General features: G+C 29.8%; 2 protein-coding genes across 6 annotated transcripts; both read left to right on the forward strand.

Moving 5' to 3' along the window:
* The first annotated feature begins 864 nt into the window (after positions 1 to 864).
* Positions 865 to 7,899, forward strand: LOC145940829 (FMRFamide-related peptides). 2 transcript variants are annotated; one of them, XM_083046432.1, is made up of 4 exons: positions 865 to 1,042; positions 4,378 to 4,511; positions 4,590 to 4,778; positions 5,822 to 7,899. In XM_083046432.1, exons 1-4 carry the CDS (start codon positions 1,040 to 1,042, stop codon positions 6,021 to 6,023), a joined length of 528 nt encoding a protein of 175 aa, XP_082902558.1. In that variant the 5' UTR covers positions 865 to 1,039; the 3' UTR covers positions 6,024 to 7,899. The 2 variants fall into 2 exon arrangements, with proteins under 2 accessions (XP_082902558.1, XP_082902557.1); XM_083046431.1 differs by having other exon boundaries at positions 4,378 to 4,778.
* A 1,197-nt stretch (positions 7,900 to 9,096) lies between these two features.
* Trp (transient receptor potential) lies at positions 9,097 to 20,828 on the forward strand. 4 transcript variants are annotated; one of them, XM_083045919.1, is made up of 18 exons: positions 9,097 to 9,173; positions 10,066 to 10,225; positions 11,139 to 11,283; positions 11,580 to 11,675; positions 12,319 to 12,458; positions 12,783 to 12,984; positions 13,493 to 13,663; positions 13,906 to 14,140; positions 14,235 to 14,387; positions 14,793 to 14,938; positions 15,542 to 15,648; positions 15,720 to 15,853; positions 16,069 to 16,192; positions 16,257 to 16,452; positions 17,405 to 17,569; positions 18,319 to 18,541; positions 19,015 to 19,431; positions 19,866 to 20,828. In XM_083045919.1, exons 2-18 carry the CDS (start codon positions 10,071 to 10,073, stop codon positions 20,423 to 20,425), a joined length of 3,369 nt encoding a protein of 1,122 aa, XP_082902045.1. In that variant the 5' UTR covers positions 9,097 to 9,173; positions 10,066 to 10,070; the 3' UTR covers positions 20,426 to 20,828. The 4 variants fall into 4 exon arrangements, with proteins under 4 accessions (XP_082902045.1, XP_082902044.1, XP_082902046.1 ...); XM_083045918.1 differs by having other exon boundaries at positions 9,098 to 9,173; positions 10,033 to 10,225; XM_083045920.1 differs by lacking the exons at positions 9,097 to 9,173; positions 18,319 to 18,541; positions 19,015 to 19,431; positions 19,866 to 20,828 and having other exon boundaries at positions 9,939 to 10,225; positions 17,410 to 17,538.
* Positions 20,829 to 20,858: the final 30 nt, after the last annotated feature.

Consider the following 20,858-nt stretch of genomic DNA (forward strand, 5'->3'; position numbering starts at 1 on the left):
TATATGTGCGTAAGCATTAAAAGTTAAAAGCTCCGACTTTACACTTATCTTTTTTGCTCTGACTTGGCATCCCTACGGTCAGCCCAAATAGATGCAAACTCGCGTGTAATGCATTTTACGTGCTTTTGGAACTATTCCTATTCTTCTCTAATATACAGATCGTTACTCAAAAGTTTAAGTAAGACGTAAATCAAGCGCTTGCGTGATTAATCGCGCGCGCACGAAGTTTTTCTGTCACAAGCAGTTTTACGTTGAGAAGATACGAAAATATTTTTTGCCTCTTCTCTTCTTCTGTAACATTCTTGCGTAAGAAAAAAATAAAAGCAGTCAAGTTTTTGAATTATTTAAGCAGAGAGGTTCTACCTGTTGCATTGTATTTTTGACAATCATAAAACAGGTCAAAGGGGGTCAAATGCAAGTAAAACAAAAACTCGTTGTATTTTGGCTCTGATTATTTTTATGCAAAAATGCGACGCACCGAGAAGGATGTAAATATATATATATATATATGTATAGAGAGAGAGAGAGAGAGAGAAAGGAAAGACGAGATCGGCGTTGACATTGTCGCCGATAACAACGCCGATAACAGCGACGACAAGGATTCTCGCATCCGCCCCTATGATTATTATTTGTCGAAAGCCATAAATAATAAAGAAGATTACGTAGGTCGGTAGCCGGTTGTGGAGGTGTAATTAAATCAAAATAATGTAGAGGTATCGTGTTGTATGCTCTGGCCAATCATAACTCAGGTGAGACCATCTCCTCTCGTGCGACGCGGTGAGAAAACTAGCGACAGGGTAGGAAACGGAGGAGGGGATGATATGCGCGCCGAGAGGGTGTCCCTATATAAAAGGTGTCATCTCCAACCCCGGATACCCATTCCACCACCAACCATCACTAACACGCCGCAAACCACGCTGTCAGCCATCCACCACCGCGTATACGCTCTTTCTCTTTTTCTTTCGAAACTTACATTTCCCTGATCTCCCTACATCATCTCCCGGCATCAAGAAGCCGAAAGAACCGAAAAGCCGACAGTATGGTGAGTGCTTTATCGTTATCGTGAGTGAGTGCTTTACGGGTTTTGCAGTGATACGGGACCACTCGGTGAATCAGGCTTCAATGACTGTGATCTCATATCTGGACTATTGCCTTTAGTTTCGGTCTGAATGATGATAAGAGAATGGTTTCGAGCAATTCTAAATTTTTGTTTATTTAAATAGTTGATGATGCCGATTGAGAGTAATTAACACTTTTGTATTAATTATTGTGGATATTAAATTTCGGATCGTATATAAATATATATTTTTTATATATTTTGTTTAATAATTTAATAGTTTAATATCTTTCATGTTTTTTATATGTAGGTCGTACACGTGTTTTTGAAAATCGATAATTTACAAGTTTCGGAAAATTAAATTTTTATTTTGCATATAAAATATATATATAAAAAATAAAGAAAGGGAAAAAGAGAAAGAGAGAAATATTTTAAAGTTTTACTGCTGTTACTAAACGAATTAACTGTCATATAGATAATATTCAGAAGAGCTGCAAATTATTAAATTAATTAAAAAGTTTCATATTTTTTATTAATATCTGCTTTAATAAAATAATTTAGAAGAAAAAAAGATTTTTTTGTAGAAATTTCTTTTTAGATAGAAAAAAGTATCGAAGTATCAATACTAATTGTGTGTGTGTTTTAAATAATAAAAGTTACTTCGAATAAAGTTGTGCAATTGTACTATATTGTTTTCAATTTCATTTGATGAACATTTCTCGCATCATAAAATTAAAATTATTTTACGTTTTGAAAAATTTTGTAAATAATAACAATATAGATCAATTTTACGCATTAATGGTAGATATCTAACGAGCAAGTTTTGTGATTAATCCGCTGTTGCTTTTCCATGTGATTTTCTACTTTCACGATATTAAGATATACTTTGCTATTTTGCTTTAATTAATTTTGGATTTCATTTAACCATGTTACCGCAGACCCATAATTTCTCAATGTTGAAGCGACAATATAGAGCGAAGCTCATACGTTCTATTACAGTTCCTGTTTCTGTAAAATGTGAGTGACATTATTTCACGCGTGTTCAATTTTTTTTACGTTGAAATTTATCATGACTTTTTCTCATTTCTCTTTCTACATAATTCTGAATTTAGCAATATTAACTCATTTGCTGAAAAAAATTGGGAACAACATTAACCATTATATTTCATTAGGAAGATGGCAAGATAAAAGAATATTTCTATTCTATTTCTGAAGAATAACTTGAAAAAGACGTGGGCAGGTGTGATGAGGGTTCATAAGCATTTTTTCATGATATTACTTAATTCAATTTTCTTTTGAAATATGCAATCCATATATTTTCTAATTTTTAAAAATGAAGGATAACGTAATATTTGAAAAATATATAAATTGCATTTTTTCGGATATTAACTGATTTCAAATATAATACATATAATGTATTCCTTCACTCGATCAAGTCAATATATTTAATGAAAATCGATTCTTTTCTGATATTCACATAATGTAGAATATCATTTATTATTTTTCATGTTAAAAATTTTTGATATTAAATATTGTTATAGCTTAATCTCAAATGATATATTTTTTAAAGTTAAAATTTATCTTGTGACATGCGAAATTTTGTATATTTATAATTTCTTCATATTGTAATAATACAATATTTAGGAAAAAAAAATTTTGAAATTTGAAATGCCGCATATGCTATAAGTATTATTTTTAGATATCTATTTTTTTCTTTAAAAAAAAAAAACCTTTTTTATAAAAAGTAAAAACACCAAAATACAATACATTCTACTTAAAAATGTTGCAATTTTATCTTATTTTTTGAGGACAATAAATAAGATTAATGTAGTCCTTTATTTTTCATTACGATAATTAATCATGTTTGTCACCATCCTTTATAATCGCATCACTGTCCAAATTTATTAAAAGAATCTGACTTCGTCATTTTGTCAAGCTTCATGAGAATTTTTATTTTTAACTGTGAATTATATAAAATTTATTGGAGCTACAACATTTTTTTTAGATGGAAAAAAGCTATTGAGAGAGAGAGAGAGAGAGAAAGAGATTCCAAGAATAAATAAAAAAATCCATTAATTTGTTTACGCGATAGTGGCGCGCATCCAATATAATTCGATATGAGATGCGATCAGCATCTCAGCATCGAGTTATATGGGAAATTGAATATATTAACTGATGCAATGTAATTTGAAAAGAAAATAAAAATAAATATTAGTAAATTAATTTAAAGTATATCTGCCCACCTATATTAATATTCATTTCTTCTCAAATGCAGCGAATCTGCAGCTTTTTAGTGATGCACGTAGCAAAATCTGTGGGCGATATGATTATGAATGGCAGTCGCGTACAGAATTAATTAAAGTAACGTAAGGCATCGTATTAATCTTGCTCGCTGTGTCATGATATTGCTAAACAGGATATTAAGATGAATAATGAGACGCCAATATAATTTATCGTGACGCATGTTAAACGACATGCCGTTGCTGTTGCACTATGTAATCTTAGCTGATCTCAACAAACCAATTACAATTGAGTGAAGTTACTTAGAAACTCCACCGGATTTATAATCTCAACCATGTTTGAGATGATAAACCTAAATATAAGATGTCATGACTTATAACAGTATAAATATATATACTCGTCGTGTAATATATTTTATTTTTTTTTAATACTTCAGTTCTTATATTCTTGTAAGCACAAATTTTTTAAATTATTTTACATGTTTTATAATTTGCACAAAAATAATAATTTAGATTACATGATTATAATATTGAAAATATCGTTTTGGTAACTAGACAAATTTTCTTTGATAGAGATCAGAGATTTATTGAACGAGACATTTAAAAAATAAAAGTTAATTTTACAACATATTACATTTGCTTCTATTTTTACTTATGCTATTTTTATTAATGCTCTTTTGTCTTTCTTAAGAAAAAATTAAAGATTTAAATTATGATCAAATTAAAAAAAAATTATATTGTATGTCTTATATCTTGAGATCTTAATTTTGATGACAAACTTTTTTATTAATCTAGAGATGATTTCCTTTTAATTAAAAATATCGAAATAAAGATAAAATATCAATAGTTTTTGAGTTAAAATAATTAGAAAAAAAAAAAAAAAAAAAACGATTTTTCGCGAATTAAACTTGAGAAAGCAAACAAATAATAAAATTAAAGAATCTTATTGTTAATATAAATTGCGAGTGTTGTAAGATAGTGTGTTATATTTTTCATAAATTCTATAAATTGAAATACGATCAGATATACACAATAATAAATGCACAGTTTTGCCGCAAAATATGCAATTTTTAATCGTAGATTACACTCTGGGCTTTTAATGCAATGGCATTTCTCTGCAATTGGATACTCGTGTCCTCCTCAGTCTTGAAGGACGATAGTAGCCTGAGACTCTTCAAGGAATCGCCAAACGAATTCGAATACATGATTAAAAGGCACGATATGGATGATCGTAAGGAGGATAGCGAATCTAAAGAGAGGCGCAGCACTATGGGAGGTTCCTCTTTCATTAGATTCGGACGCGGTCAATCCGGCTTTAACACCATGGATGATTCGGCATTCGATAATGAAATCAACTCGAAAGTTAGCAGGCATCCTCGATGGAAGTCGCCGGACGTAGTGATCAGACTCGGTCGGTCCGGTATCAAGGCTACGAACGGTGAACAACCAAAACGCGGGAAAAACGATCTTAATTTCATCAGGTATTTGTTTCATCGCATTTTTAAGCTTGTAGTTATTGAGATGTACAATAGAGTACATTATATGTCATATATATATTAGATGATACGTATGAAATAATATCAAATGATATTGAAGTATTGTCGCGGTAGGCTAGACGTATACCTTTTTATATAAGAAATTGCAAGTATTGCGAGTTCGTGCAATTTTTGCGGCATGCACAAATAATGAGAACGCAGGTGTAGTGCGTGTATGATCTATAAAGTATCGAGATTATTATCATTATTTATCGTCAAAATAATGGGCGCGCGAAAGATACGGAGAAAAGTATACGAGGGTAAGACGCATAATACTTGTTCCGTGCCTTAGAAAAGTCTCTAAAGCAGAAAAATGGACGATGACGCAACAGCATAACAGATTCACTGGAGACTCGTATCTAAGTATCTACCTATTGTTGTTTTCTTCTTGCGTCATGACATTGGAAAGTTCAGCACACATGTAACACGATCATTTTTCTTAGTTATATTTGCATTATCTCGCTTTTATCTAAATTGTGTGATGCGTTAAAGATGCACGCTTTCTTGAATGATATTATCAAAAGTGGAAATATACAGAGAGGCTCGTTATCGATAGATTTTGCAGAAAAAAATTAATAAAACATAAATGAAAAAAGATACAATATAAATAAATAAATGTAAAAGTTTTTCGCGAGAAAAACACGAAGTTTTTCGTCTTCAGAGAAATCGAATTTGCAAATAGAAAGCGATATCTTCTCTCTACTTTTGACTCACATAATTTTCAATATGACGTTAGGCCACAGATCTCGATGAATTTTGTAATAATTATGCACATAAATAAAAGTATTATTTTTTAATTCCATTTTTTTGTAGATTTCTTAATTTTAGTATACTAGAATTATAGTACTATGATTAGTGCTTTAATACTAAAAACGAAAAGTAGTGTTAATCAGTTTATCTTCTAAAAGGCTTCTCTCTCATAAGAGAAAAATAGAATATAAAATAAATAATTGCGATCGAAATATAAATAAATTAATTCCGTTAAACAGGTTTGGTCGTAATATACAAATTGTGCCAGCCGATCTCGATCTGTCTGCGGTGTGTTCTGTACTTATGTCAAACGGCGCGGTCAGCGACGCGGGACTTCATCCGGACGTGACGAGGCTGTTTCGTCTTTGCAACAATTTGAACAAGATCACCGGTGAGATCAGCTTGGACACCCTCGAGACCGATTCAAATCACCGCGAATGAACTGATGCGCTACTCGTCTAACTCGTCCGAGATCCGAGATCGTTCCGTGCAGAGTCACCGAAGGATTCGATGGCGGATGTCAACGAGGATCGTAGCACTTCAGTTTGTCGAATTGATTTTCGCTGCCACGACCGAAACGCATTTGGCTTTGAGATGATAAACGGATCGCATTACTCTATCAGCCCGTATCTGTACTTAAGCGAATTTTATATGTCGAATAATTAAACAAAACACGAATTTATTTGCGATAAATTCCCACCAGAATCTCTGTTACGAAATTATAAAGAAACAATAAGAAGATCCAGTTACAGAGAATTTACTTGTTTCTTATGACTTTTGCCAATTTAAATTAAGTATGATTGTCTGAGAATTTTAATCTAATTTCTCTGTGAAAAAAATTTCTTATTGCTACATTTTTTCAAGGAACGGCAATTAAGTTAATTAATCTGCATTAACTTTTCGTATAATTTGGATATACTGCTTCTTAACGTCAGTAATATTTAATTTTATCGTCCATAAATTTTATATCCGCGTTATGCATATTATATAGTCGAATAAAGTAAATGATAATAATATTCTTTAATCTAGCTGCACACTAAAAAAGTTTTACAAAATCAATATACAAGATGCATCTTATGCAATTATAATATATTATTATGATTTATATTATTTCCATAAAAATGTTTCACAACAACGAGAAGTCATACAATCATTCTTTTTTATTTCTAATTCTACTTTGCTCTCGACTTTGCTTATATGTATATTAATTATTGGATTAATATACACATGACGTTTGCAGTTAAAGGATTAGTTGGCCATACTCGTGTGTATTTATTTTATCATTTAAGAAAATGAACGCTGAATAAATATATTTACAGCAAGTTGATAGGGAATGCTGAGCCGCGAATGTCATATTCGGTACCAACGCTGTACATCCACCTGCCTCACTAACATATTCAATGTACATAGAAATGATTTTTTGACGATTTGTCGTTTTAAAACACCGTCAATGTAATCGCATACTAAAAATTCGTATTATAATCGTGCACACTCTTCTTGTGTCGGCGCGAATAGCGAATTCGGCTGAACGCAGTAGTGCGTAGTAGTGTATGATTAAAGGTCATCTAAAGATATCTAAATTTAAATCACCAAATGTATAAGCATGGCATAAAAACATTGTTACGCAGAGAGATATACCAACGGTGAATTTTTTGGATTTTTGCTATTACAAAATGTTGCTAAATACGTGTAGTGTATATACATATATGTGTCATGTATAATATAATATAATTAACTTGCAAGGAGAAATCATCATTTGTTAGAAAACATAATTATTTTAGTTTTAATTTAATATTGTTGTGGAATTTTTATTTTTAATGTTTCCCTAAAAAATGGCTGTACGTCCGTGAGAAATTATCTTAATTATATCAATTTTTGATGTTGAGACTCCTTTCTGCATAACTACGATCATTTCTGTCAGCTGGTATAGTGATTTATAGCCAGATCATTTAGAGCATCATTTGGCGAGCCGTTTATATCGCCGTGCGTAAGTGATTTTGTCACACTGTACGTGCTGACGTTTTATATGCGCATTAATGTTCTGTACTACTTTATCTAGCCGGATTCGCTGTAGGTCTCGCGCATAAACAGTAGGACTGATTGTCGATTCAACTCGAGCCTACGATAGAGTATTATAAGAATTTGTCACAATGTCAAAATGCATTGTCTCCGGTAGCCTACGCCGTTGTTATGATGTATGTAAATTTATTACGTAACTACATATAATTAAAAAGAAACAAAGTGGCTGGATTTGAACTTGTTTCTTGTACGACGCACCTGTCCTATTCTTCTAAAAATTAATCGCTATTTTCTTTAAATCTTATTAAAAAGAGATCAATTTTCTCTAATAATTTTAATTTTATTCCTTTGGACGCTTACTCAAATTTTGGGGAAAAATATTATTTATATAATCCGTTTATCTCTGTTATTTTACCGTTGTTCTGTGTTATTTGATTAAGATTCACAGCTATTAATCTATGAATAAGAAAGAAGAGAATCTTCGACGCATTTCATAAATGTATTCTATTGAATACGATTGTGATATGCAAAAAATCAATTTATTTATGTCATAGTGCAAGAAAAAGATTTGCATGATTTTCTGTTTCTAACTTTTACTTCTTAGAATGAAATAAACTCTCAAAATTGATTATCTGTTTTTTATCCGAATATTATAATATTATCTTTGCACTCTGCTTCTTTACATTTTTTATGTAATTTTATTATATCGTACATAGTATAATGTTTTGATTTTTATACTTTTTTTTTTTTTTAATTGACATTACATCAGTTTCTGTCGTATATCACTTAAGTGTTGTCATTACTTTTCTATTTTATTTTCAATTTTGCATCTCTTTTGTGTATGTCGAATAATTTTTATATCAAGGTTTATCTATATCAATTTTTATTTATCTCTCTCATTTATCATTGCCTTAGAAATAATTGCGGTTGTGTCCAAGTACCAGTGTACTCTATTCTCATATGTGTTTTTGCAACATATTAAATCTATTTTTTCATATATCACATATTTCTCATACATCACGGGGTATCATGTACATTAATTTCATGTCTCTCTTTTTGTATTGGTTTCTTGAATTGTTACAGATGTAGCGCACTAAAAACGAAAATGATATACGTCTCTGGGAAAGATAAATAATCACACGGGACGAGCAGAAGAGAATAAATTCGCGACAGCGGGAAATGAAGAAGAATGTGCCGGAGTGCGTCGGCGGCATATGAGCTTTGGATTTACTCGTTATTCGCCGTCACGAAACTCTCGCTATCCATTAATCGGAGGGTTAGAAGAAAGAGATCATCTCTTTCTCTCTCTCTTTCTCTCCGATCTTCCTGCTATAGTGATAACATCAATGCTGGACAATGTGTGATACGGTCATCTCTCTCGTGAGTTCTTGCCTCTTTTCTTTCAATACACAACCTCGCCCGTGCTTAATCCGCGCTCTGAAAATCAACCTAGCTGACAGCATCGTAAGGTTTCACTGAACCACATGCGTAGATGTGACCGTGATATGTCCAGTTTATGCTCAGCATTTCTTGTGCAAGTATGCTAATATTGTTGTAAAAAGAAACCACCCCGTAAGTACATTATAAAAGTAATGTGTAATATGTGTTTCGTAAAAAGTAAAAGATGAATTACAACAAGATATCGTCTTTTAATCATAAATTTTTTCTCTCTACTTGTTTAAAATATAAAAAATATTATAAGAGAGCGTATTAATATTTATTCTATTTTGTACACAAAGTGTTCTACATAAAAATTTTTATCAGATATCTTTTATTATAGATTTTTTTATCAATAGTGTTCGAGCAATTAACAATTGACAATAAAAGACTACATTGATAAATTAAATTTCAGAAAATAGATAAAATTTTATAGTTAATTTTAAGTAGATTTTATTTTAGTAGAATTTTTTTATTTAGAATTTTTTAATTAACTCCGTATTTTGTGCGATTAAATCTTGTGAATGCTGCTTATTGTCTTACAGTAGGACTTCATAATAGTAGTTTATATTAAATAGTAATAATGTTTTTTTTATTTAAAAATCGATGTATATATTTTATAATTATTAACTGCGAAATCTATGAAAAATACTGTTCTAGTTGATCTAAATTTCTTACAATGTATATGTGAACGTAGGAAGCCCTATTTTTGCGGTATCATACATATACATCTGTATCTATCCCCAGTTTTTATTCTTACATCTAGTATACAAACTAAAAATTATATATTGTACAACAGTTTTTTTCTTTCTTTCTGAGAATAAATACGAATGATTAGTCTTTATAACTAACAATATAAATCGATCAAAGAATCTATAGTTTAAGGAACATCCGATTAATTTGAAGGGACATTTTGCATAATGTTAACATTAAAAAATTATGGAAATTAGATAAATTTAGAAAACCATTTTTATAATTTCGATATTTTGTTCAGTTGTGTGAATAGCTTTGCGAGAATACATTACAGAAAAAATGAATCCGTCGGAATCGCAGCAAGATCTACTCTCGAATAAAGCGAGATCGGTTTCAGTACACTCATTACAGACACCCAGTGACTATATTCTTGGCCCAGTCGAGAAGCATTTCCTGCTTAGCGCGGATCGAGGTGATTGTGCCACTGTCAAAAGGTAATCCTTCGCGTTAATAGTAAAGATATCCTGGCAAGGCGTAAAATAAACTAGATTTTGAGATAAATTCCGTCCGATTCCGTGATATAGACTGGATTCTAAGCACGTGCAAAGTATTATTATTGTTACGCGAAATGTGATGTATGATTCATGAAACTTTCTATCGAATCAACAGAAATATAATTCTCCAGAATCTACAGAATTTATATACAGACTACAGAATTTACAAAATCAAATCAACAGAAATATATTAACTATAGAGTATTTCAAAATTCTGAATTGTAATTTCTTCATTGCATATTTTTTAAACTAATTTCGAATCGACATTTTTTTAACAAAATCGAAATATATGTATATTGAAGCATATGTATATATATAACTTTAGAATAATTAATAATTAAAGATAAAAGACTTATATAATGTGCAAATAATTTTAGGAAGAAAGATAAATAATACATTTTTTTGTAAGAAATTTTAAATATATTTTACTTTAATAGAATTTTAATTTAAAAATTATATATATTATATGTATTATAAGTATATGTATAATGTGTTGTAAATTGGAGAATAGTATAATAAGTAATGATCTCATTATATACATTTTTATTGAGAAAAAAATCATATCAAAATTATTCATGGAAACTTTGATTATAAAGATATCTGATGATTGTAGGATAACTAATATATGTATAAGTTCTAATAAATAATATATAGCTCTAATTAAAAGATCATATAAAACGTATTTTAATTGTAAGAAATTGTAAGTTTAGAACTATTATACAAAAAAAAAGATCTTTGCGATCTCTCTCAGATTTCCACAATTATATCTCTTTATAGGTATAGATTTTGTATGGCGGAAATATTATCTTGACGACAATAAAATATTAATTACCGTATAATTGATATCGAACAGGTTAATTGAAGAGAACAAGGATAATCCCGAAATATTAAATATTAATTGCGTCGATCCACTAAATCGATCAGCACTGATAGCCGCTATCGAAAACGAAAATGTCGAGCTTATTAAGCTGTTGCTTGAATTAGGAATCGATGTAAAGGTAAGTATCGTGGGGTCGAAACGGCACGATGTCTCTCATGAAAATCATGCTACTGCCGCTCCCCTAATTATTACGAGTAATGCGTGTTAAGCTGATATACCGTAATCGATGTCTACCGGGATACGCTAACTGCAGTTCCGTGCATACATTCGATGTTTTGGGTCATGCTGTATATATGTCAAACGATATATTATAAGTGACATTCTTATAAACTACCTGCATTACACGGTGTCTCCAAGCTATATACCTAAGAGCGTAAAAGCCTTAAAATCATATATAATTGATGCATCTTTCAGGATGCACTCTTGCATGCTATTAAAGAGGAATATGTGGAAGCGGTGGAGTTGTTATTGGAGTGGGAGGAAAAAATACACAAGCCAGGGCAGCCTTACGTGAGTCTTAATGCGTTTCTAATTAATTTTGACATCGATATAATGTATCTTTTTCAATAGAAAATTGTTTAGTATAAATATTGTATATGTATAATTTATATTTTTAATGAAAAATAATAATTTATAATCTGTGGCAAGTATTCAAGTCTCTAAAATTAATTTAATTATTCTTGAAATGTTCTTAAATAAAAAAAGAAGATTCTTATTTTTTATGTATTTATATTTTAAGATGTAAAGAGTAAAACAATATTTTTTATCAAAAATACTTCTAAAGATAACTAGATTCTTTTTTTGAAAATTTATAATTTTTACACTTAATATATATTTAAAATAAAAAACATTAATTTTGTTTTAAACAATTTACTTTATTTTTTAAATATGTGCATCAATTGCAAGACAGCTGCGATTTCATTCGAAAGAAATTTATTTTACATTAAAATTTATTTTTTAATGTTTTTAAATAAATATAAATAATTTTAATAATAAAACACAAGATGCAATTTTTCATCTATTAAATAATTTTGATTTTAAGAAAATCAGAACAATTATTATTTATCTAACATTTCATATGTTACAATCATGACTTTTAATGAATTAATTATGACCGTGAAAAGGGAAACAATATCTCCACGTTTTATTCCAGAGCTGGGAGGCCGTGGATGCATCAACAAATTTTACACCTGATATAACACCGTTGATCTTGGCTGCTCATAAAAATAACTATGAGATATTGAAACTGCTTTTAGATCGCGGTGCAACTCTTCCAACACCTCACGATGCTAGGTATACAAAGAAGAATAAAATGCTTCAAAATAGCATTCTCCGATTTATCATCAGCACTATTCAACTTAGCATTTTTTTTTAATTGGATAAATACCTAATAATTTGAAAAATTTATCTTGAAAAAAAGTTTTTTTGAGTTAAAATTTTTTCCTATTCTTTCTCTCTATCTCTCTTTCTCTTTAATAGTACAAAATATTATAAATATTATTACTAAAAAAATATATTATTACTAAATAATATATTTTTTATATTTACTATTAGTCAAACAAGATTATGTGTCAATCATACAAGAAGAAAGGAAGAAATATTGTAATTTTATTGCAGATGCGGTTGCGATGAATGCGTCAGTTCTAGCGAACAAGATTCTCTTCGACATTCGCAATCTCGAATAAACGCATACCGTGCGCTTACCTCTTCATCTTTAATCGCGCTTTCATCAAAAGACCCACTTTTGACGGCCTTCGAGCTTTCGTGGGAACTACGTCGCCTCAGTAGAATGGAACAAGAATTTCGCGCCCAATACAACGTACTTAATTTATCATCATTTTCTTTCTCTTCTTCTTTTTTGGGTTATTTGAATCTCTTCAAATGATCAATGCATAATTGAAATTTATATTTTGTTCAGGTTTTCGATATTTTGCACACGTTATAAAATATTTTTTTAATGCAGACCTGACTTCAGCTATAAATTTAGCAAAAATAATTACAAAAATTTATATAAAAATTTGTGTTATTTGATTTAAATTTTATTTATCTTAATCTGAAAAAAATTAATTGTTAAAAATCATTATTGAAATTATCGCGCACAATACAAAGATTATTGAATGACAAAAATGTATGCAACTTGGAAACAAAGTTGAAGTTTCTTTTTACGTATTTTTACTAAATTTAAACATGTTATACTCTATCTGTGAAATATTAAATCAAATAATTCAATTTAGCAAAATTTAAATTAGAGATTTTGTTACAAATGCAATTCTGTGTCTTTTTTGTCTTAAAATAATTATTATAAAACGAGGACTATTAATCGCCAGGAAATGCGAGAACTGACGCAACAATTTGCAACCGCTCTACTGGATCACGCACGTACATCTTACGAATTGGAAGTAATGTTGAATTATAACCCTACCGGAGAAAATTGGGATCCTGGGGAGAGACAGACCTTGGACCGACTCAAACTAGCTATTAAATATAAGCAGAAGCAAGTATGTAGACTCTAAAATATTTTTTATGTTTATAATAATTGATTCTACGTACTTGTATCTTTTTACGAAATATGCAAGATATGAAAAAACAACTAAAATAAATTTAATAATAGTAAGAGTTCACAAATATATAAAAATAAAAATATATATATATAAGAATTATTTTATATAGATATTATTTTTTATATTGTTCTACATAACAATTATTCATGAGTATTTATGATTTATGTTTTTTGTTGAAGTTTGTCGCTCACCCGAATGTACAACAATTATTGGCCGCTATTTGGTACGATGGTCTTCCGGGATTCAGAAGAAAAAGCATAATAGCACAATTTGTGGAAGTTGGCAAACTCGGGGCAATGTTTCCGGTTTACAGCACTATTTACATGCTAGTACCTACTTCACAAATGGGATCGTTTATGAAGAAGCCATTTGTCAAATTTATATGTCATTCCGCATCATATGCTTTCTTTCTAAGTTAGATCGATCACGCCTTTCATTTTTTTATATCTTAAAATACTTTTTCTCACTAATTTATTAATTAATTTAATCAATTGTCTCTGGTTTGCAGTGCTTCTTGGTATGGCGTCACAAAGAATTGAATATCTCTTGATCGAATTATTTGGAAATGAGTGGATGCGAGAGATACTTGCTGGCTGGAAAAAACATGAACGCGGTTGCATTCCTGGTTTCGTCGAAACAGGCGTAATCATCTATGTGATAAGTAACATAGCCATAAATTATAATTATTATAATTATTTAATTACTTTTAACACAATAGGAAAAATGTACAATACAAATTATTGTCGATAAATTTGCTAAATATCTTTAGCACATATAGTCGCAAGGTAACAGTTTATTAATCTAACTGGAGAAGAGTCGCTTTAGCAAGTGTATTTTAAAAATTGTTTGTTCACACACAGAGAGATTTAGATAATTACTTCTATAAAATTATTAATATGTACAACTCGCATTATTATTATATTTTGATTAATTGATTTTGATGTGATAAAAACACTTTAATGTGATTTTTATGCTATTAAATTATCGCAAAAGAATGTTGTAAATTACGATACTTTATGTGTGTTTAATAAATAATTATATCTCTCTCTTTCTCTCTTTCTCATAGGCTTAATTATCGGCGAAATTAAGTCTTTATGGGCGGACGGATTAATTGAATATGTATCGGATCTGTGGAATATTGTGGATTTCGTTCAAAATACCTTTTATGTAATCTGGATTAGTTTACGCATCACGGCTTGGTGGATAGTTCAGGTAGATTTGATACTTTTATCAAAAATATATGTAAACATGATTAATGCAACCAAAAAATTAATCAAAGCCAAATAATTAATTGTAAAACTGTTATAACATGTTCAGTAATTATGATGCAATCAACGAGCAGCTCTGTTCTCTATAATTTTATACAAAGTTATCTCTCTCTTTTATACAAAAAATTACACATTAATATATCTTAATACATCTTAATCACCATACATATAAGTATTAATATATGATCAAGTAGATATATACATTACTTTCGTATTAAATCATTTTATTTAAATAATTACGCAATTAATTAACACCACAAAATTTATATTTTTTGATTGTTGTTTTTACGAGTTTTTACGAGTTGTTTTTAAAAAATTTAATCTTATTTGCCGATTATATTGCAATATGGTGAATATTCTATATGATAACTGTTTGGATTTTAATTACGTTTTCCATATTATACGATTAATATGATTATACATATAATATTGATTTTATTAAATAAATTATTTATCAATAATATGATTATTTATAATTTATTTATTGATTTATTTAATTTATATATACATAAATAATTAATTTATAAATAATATGATTATAAAATAGAAAGAATATTGGAGTGGCTTAGATCCTTGGTATCCAAGAGATCAATGGCATGCGTTCGATCCAATGCTTCTTTCGGAAGGAGCATTTGCAGCCGGAATGATTTTCAGGTGACTTTCGATCGAATGTTTAGATGTTTCTTTCATCGACTAACATCTCATGTCATATATGTATGTTTCAGCTTTTTGAAACTTGTTCATATATTCAGTGTAAATCCTCATCTCGGGCCACTCCAGATTTCCCTCGGGAGAATGATAATAGACATTATCAAGTTCTTTTTCATCTATACCCTTGTACTATTTGCCTTTGGCTGCGGTGAGTAACACGCCTTCCGATTATTCATTCGCGGAGCTCTGTTTTGTCTCTCGTCGCGCGTGCTAGTTGAAAAATCATCCTACTTTTATTTTTTAGTCGTAATTTTTATTTTTTATTTTTTTTTTTTTTTTCATTAGTACGAAGTAGAGTATTGCGCATTATAAAACTGCAAAGTAGGACAACGATTTGCATTTGAAACTCATATATTGTTTTAGGTATGAATCAACTGATGTGGTATTACGCAGATTTGGAGAAAATGAAATGTTATCATGCGTCTGACGAGGTGCCAGATTTTGATAATCAGGAGAAAGCTTGTTCTATATGGAGAAGATTCGCTAAGTATGAAGATCAATGAAATATAATCCTCTAGAGAAAAGTTTCTAAACTTTAATTGTGCTTTCAGCCTGTTCGAGACATCGCAGTCTCTTTTCTGGGCAAGTTTTGGCATGATCGATTTGTTGTCGTTTGATTTAACGGGCATTAAAAGTTTTACACGATTCTGGGCACTCCTTATGTTTGGTTCTTACTCCGTGATAAACGTTATAGTGCTATTGAATATGCTGATCGCTATGATGTCTAATTCTTACCAAATTATTTCGGTAATAATATTTTAAATTTCTATAAGAATATTATTCAATTATCCTTAATGCATACAAAAAATTCTGATAAAATGCAAAATTTATATATATAATATACATATATAATATATTAGAACAATACAAGCGCACGCTACGCGCGCACCATTCTTTAATTTTATATTAAAAGGAATGATATTTAAAAAAATATAAAGTTTGTTTGAATTCGATTAATATTTTTGACAGTTATCAGCTGATTTCTGTCAAAAAATATTAATCGAGTTTAAAGTATTCTAATATATTATTTACAACATTATTATTTAAATTTCTGTAACATATTTTTATTTTAAAATTTAATTAGCTAATTTCTATCAAAAAATATTAATCGAGTTTAAATAAACTTTATATTATCTTTTAAAGATATTCTTTTTAATACAAAACGGAAGAATCGCGCGCTTGGGTTGTTCTAGTCTTTTTCTTTTTTTTCTAAAAAAAAGCATGTTAAATCAATTCACAAGTATTGTTGCTTCTTTTCCGCGATGCTGATTAATTGTCTCGATACGCGTTGTGCGTTATATTCACATAGCATCGAGAGGCTGTCATCGCGAGGGTTAGCAGTTTGACAGTTTGAATAAAATAAAATTAAAAAAATAATGTTTTAAATAATGTTATAATATTTAAAGCTTGGTTAATATTTTTGACAGTTATTAGCTGATAATTGTCAAAAATATTCATCAAGTTTAAAGTATTATAACATATTTAAAACATATTATTATTTTATTTTATTTTATTTTGGACAAACTGTCAAACTGCTAACCCTCGCGATGACAGCCTCTCGATGCTATGTGAATATAACGCACAACGCGTATCGAGACAGTTAATCAGCATCGCTGATGAAAAGAGGCAACAATATTTCGAGAACCGACTTAACATGCCTTTCTTTTAGGAAGGAAAAATATATATTATATATTTTTAGGAAAGATCTGACACAGAATGGAAATTCGCCAGAAGCCACTTGTGGATGAGTTATTTTGAGGATGGTGATACTGTACCACCACCATTTAATATGATCCCAACGAATAAAACTTTTAAAAAATTATTAAAATTTGGAGGAACCGGTCGTTCGACAAAATCTTTCATGGTAATTTTTTAAATATATTTAGAATATGTTCCATCACATTTTTTATTACAAAGTTTTATTATAAATTTTTATTTTAATTTTTATTTAACTAATTTTGAATCAGTTTTTTTTAACAAAAATGCGAAATTCGTGTAATTAATTATTGTAAATAAAAAGCTTTTTAAAATCAAACATTATGTCAAAAAGAAGATAATATAGGAACATATAGTTTGCAAATTAATTTCAAATATTATTCGGATAAAATTTTAATTCATAAAGTTTAGTTAAAAAAATAAGTACAACAAATTTTGAGAGACGTAATAACTATTATATAATAATATTTTTTATATGAAATTCATCAAGGAAAATTTTTCAAACATTTTTAAATCGAACATAGAAACTGCGATTAAAAGAGAATATAGTTATTTTCGAATATAAAATCTAATAAAAAATTATTAAGCTTACGAGAAAATATTGTCTACGATCTATCATATAAAAACTGTTTTTGAGAAAGAACTATTTATTTAGAAAAATAATTCGAAAAAAATATTATTTAGAAAAACAACATTAAGAAAAAAATTATTATTTGGAAAAAACACTCACATACATACGGAGATTTAAAAGATATGTACTCTAGATATTGTTACGCGTTTATGTAATAAATCGTTTAATCTTTATTATTATCTAATACGATCTACCAACGATTAAAATGTCGAAATCACAATGCACTTATGATGTTACTAATACTGCTTTTAACAATTTTATTTCAGAAAAAGTCTCGAGAGAAAGCTAGAATCAGACACGATACCATAATGCGTACGCTTATACGGCGTTATGTGACAGCTGAACAAAGAAAACGAGATGAATTTGGTATCACGGAGGATGATGTCAGAGAAATTCGACAGGATATTTCAACTTTTCGATATGATTTGATTGATATCCTTAGGAAAAACGGAATGCGCGCACCGCAGCTTGACAAAGAAGAAACAACGAGTCAGTATATTTACGCACAAGTTGAATCTAGCACTGTAACTATTCGAACACGTATATGATTTTGATACGCGCTTTTCTTTCGTTTCACAATCGTTAGCTTATAAAGATTTTGACAGATCCCGAAACAGAGTTGTCGGCATATTGTGAGCAAATTTAAAGATATATTTTATGTCAAATTTTTTTAGATAAAATAGCTTGACACGTTTACACAATAAATAACTCACATTTAATTAATTGACTTTTATATAAAGTTTTATATCCTATATAAAACTTATATATTATATTCTATTCTATTATGTATAACATACAACATATGTATGTTCAACGTCTTACAACAGAACTTCAAAAGTTCAAGAAGTCTCAGTTGATTTCTTTCTAAATAGAATTATGTCTAACTAAAAATATCTCGATTTTTAGATTATGTATTCTTGAAAAGTGAATATATATCTACGTGATTTTATGTATCTTTAAAGTATCCGGCAAGAAGGGCAGAGTAATGGAACGTCGTCTGCAGAAAGACTTCCAGATTGGCATAGTAGAAGGCATCGTACAAGCTGTCATTCAGAGTGAAAAGGAACCGAAGGACGTGTTTAGTCAAATCGCGAAAGCTATCGGAGGAAAAGGGAGTGGTGCCAGTAAAAAGGATTGGAATGCCGTGGTAAGACAAAATACCATCGCAAAGGATCCGATAGGAAGTACAGATGAGGCTGTGCAACGTCAAACCAGACGTAGTTTACGTCGTCAACTGCAACATCAACCCGATTCCGATCTGGCATCTATGGATCCGAAACGGCTGCTTGATTATAATCCGAATCTCTCGGACTTTACACCGGTTACCAGGATAGCCTATGCTAAATTCATGATGAGCAAGAAGCCAAATGAGCCTGATGGTCAGTTTATATTTAAATTTTTTATCTATTCTCTGATTTATATCTGAGCTCTATCTGGTTTTTGATATATTTTTTGTAGAAATAATATAAAGATATATTTTTTGCAGAAATAAATTAATAAAGAAATAATATTGAGAAATAAATTATACCAAAGTATTCCGTATTAACACGCATATACAAACATAATCGTTACTTTTGACTCGTGAATTTTTTTCTGCCAAATTGGTTTTTTTTTACTGACAATTTGATGGAATACCTTTACAAAAATGTTTAAATTTTATTAGATTCTCAAATTAATTTATTGATATTGACACAAACACATCGGATACTAATGAGCAAATTAAATATACATATAATTCTTTTGTTCTATTGTACGTTGTGATATCAATATAAAAAATAAAAATAAATGCAAATATTTATTTCTTTGTACGCAGATACAAATGATACTTCTTCGAAGGAGAAGAGTGTCGAGGCTCCTCGAAGAAGTAGCAAAGTAATGAAAGAGGAAACTGTTACAAATATAGTTCCACGACCCGTTGTTAAAAAAAGTGTCAAATCAAAGTCTATAAGCGACGGTGTGAATAAATCGGCAGACAGAACACTTGAAGTTAAAATCACTGAAACCAGATCTCCTTCGCCTATACCCGAAGATCCCACAGAAGAGGAAGCTAGCAAGCAGTCAACATCTTTAGAAACGTCTGATCAGGAGAAGACAATTGAAGAAAAGGATAATTATAAAAAGGAAAGCGCGCAAGAAGAAAGAAAGAAAGACGATGAAAAGAAGGAAAAAAAGGAAGATGAACAGTCCGAAAAAACGGAGAAAAACAGTGAAACAACTGCGGGTAAAACGACGGAAACAAATGAGGAAACCGACAAAGAGAAATCTATTGAATCTGGCGCGAAGAAAGAGAAGACTGTAGTCGAACCTATCCAAACTACACAATTACGAGGAAAGTCAAAAGCGACGGGTCAAATAATGGGAGGTTGGATCTAAAGTCAAATATCGAATTGAACTTTAATATGTTTTCTTTTTCAGATGTTTTAAATAATAAGTTATAAATAATGTGTTCGCGCGTGTATTGAGCATTAGTTATATTATATTGTATTTATTTGTAAAGTCTCTCAAAGTGCGCGGTTTGATAGAAGAAAATATATTATGATAATTCGTGAAAGCTTGGCATAATTCAGGAGACGTATCACGAAACGGATTCGCAAACGTAATTTCGTGATATTTAATTTATAATTTTACATAATAAGCGATATTTAAGCAGATAAATATATCATGCTTATTTATTTAAAATAGAAAGCAAAGCAATAGAGAATCGTGACATAAATAAATAAAATTATTTCTTTAGTCTTTTTAAACTTATATAGTACTATATATAGTCACATATGATAAGCGGATTGTTTAATACTATGATATAATT

This window comes from Prenolepis imparis, unplaced genomic scaffold, assembly GCF_030444845.1.
Source record: "Prenolepis imparis isolate NDT839.2.m4 unplaced genomic scaffold, iyPreImpa1.0 SCAF_9, whole genome shotgun sequence".
NCBI lineage: Eukaryota > Metazoa > Arthropoda > Insecta > Hymenoptera > Formicidae > Prenolepis > Prenolepis imparis.

Excerpts from the sequence above, each read along its gene's own strand:
- LOC145940829 (XM_083046431.1), top strand. Across the intron at positions 4,779-5,821 it reads AACGATCTTAATTTCATCAG|GTTTGGTCGTAATATACAAA; the intron begins GTATTTGTTTCA and ends TCCGTTAAACAG.
- Trp (XM_083045919.1), top strand. The coding sequence starts at position 10,071 with ATGAATCCGTCGGAATCGCAGCAAGATCTACTCTCGAATAAAGCGAGA. Across the intron at positions 12,459-12,782 it reads CCAACACCTCACGATGCTAG|ATGCGGTTGCGATGAATGCG; the intron begins GTATACAAAGAA and ends ATTTTATTGCAG. Across the intron at positions 14,388-14,792 it reads CGTAATCATCTATGTGATAA|GCTTAATTATCGGCGAAATT; the intron begins GTAACATAGCCA and ends TCTTTCTCATAG.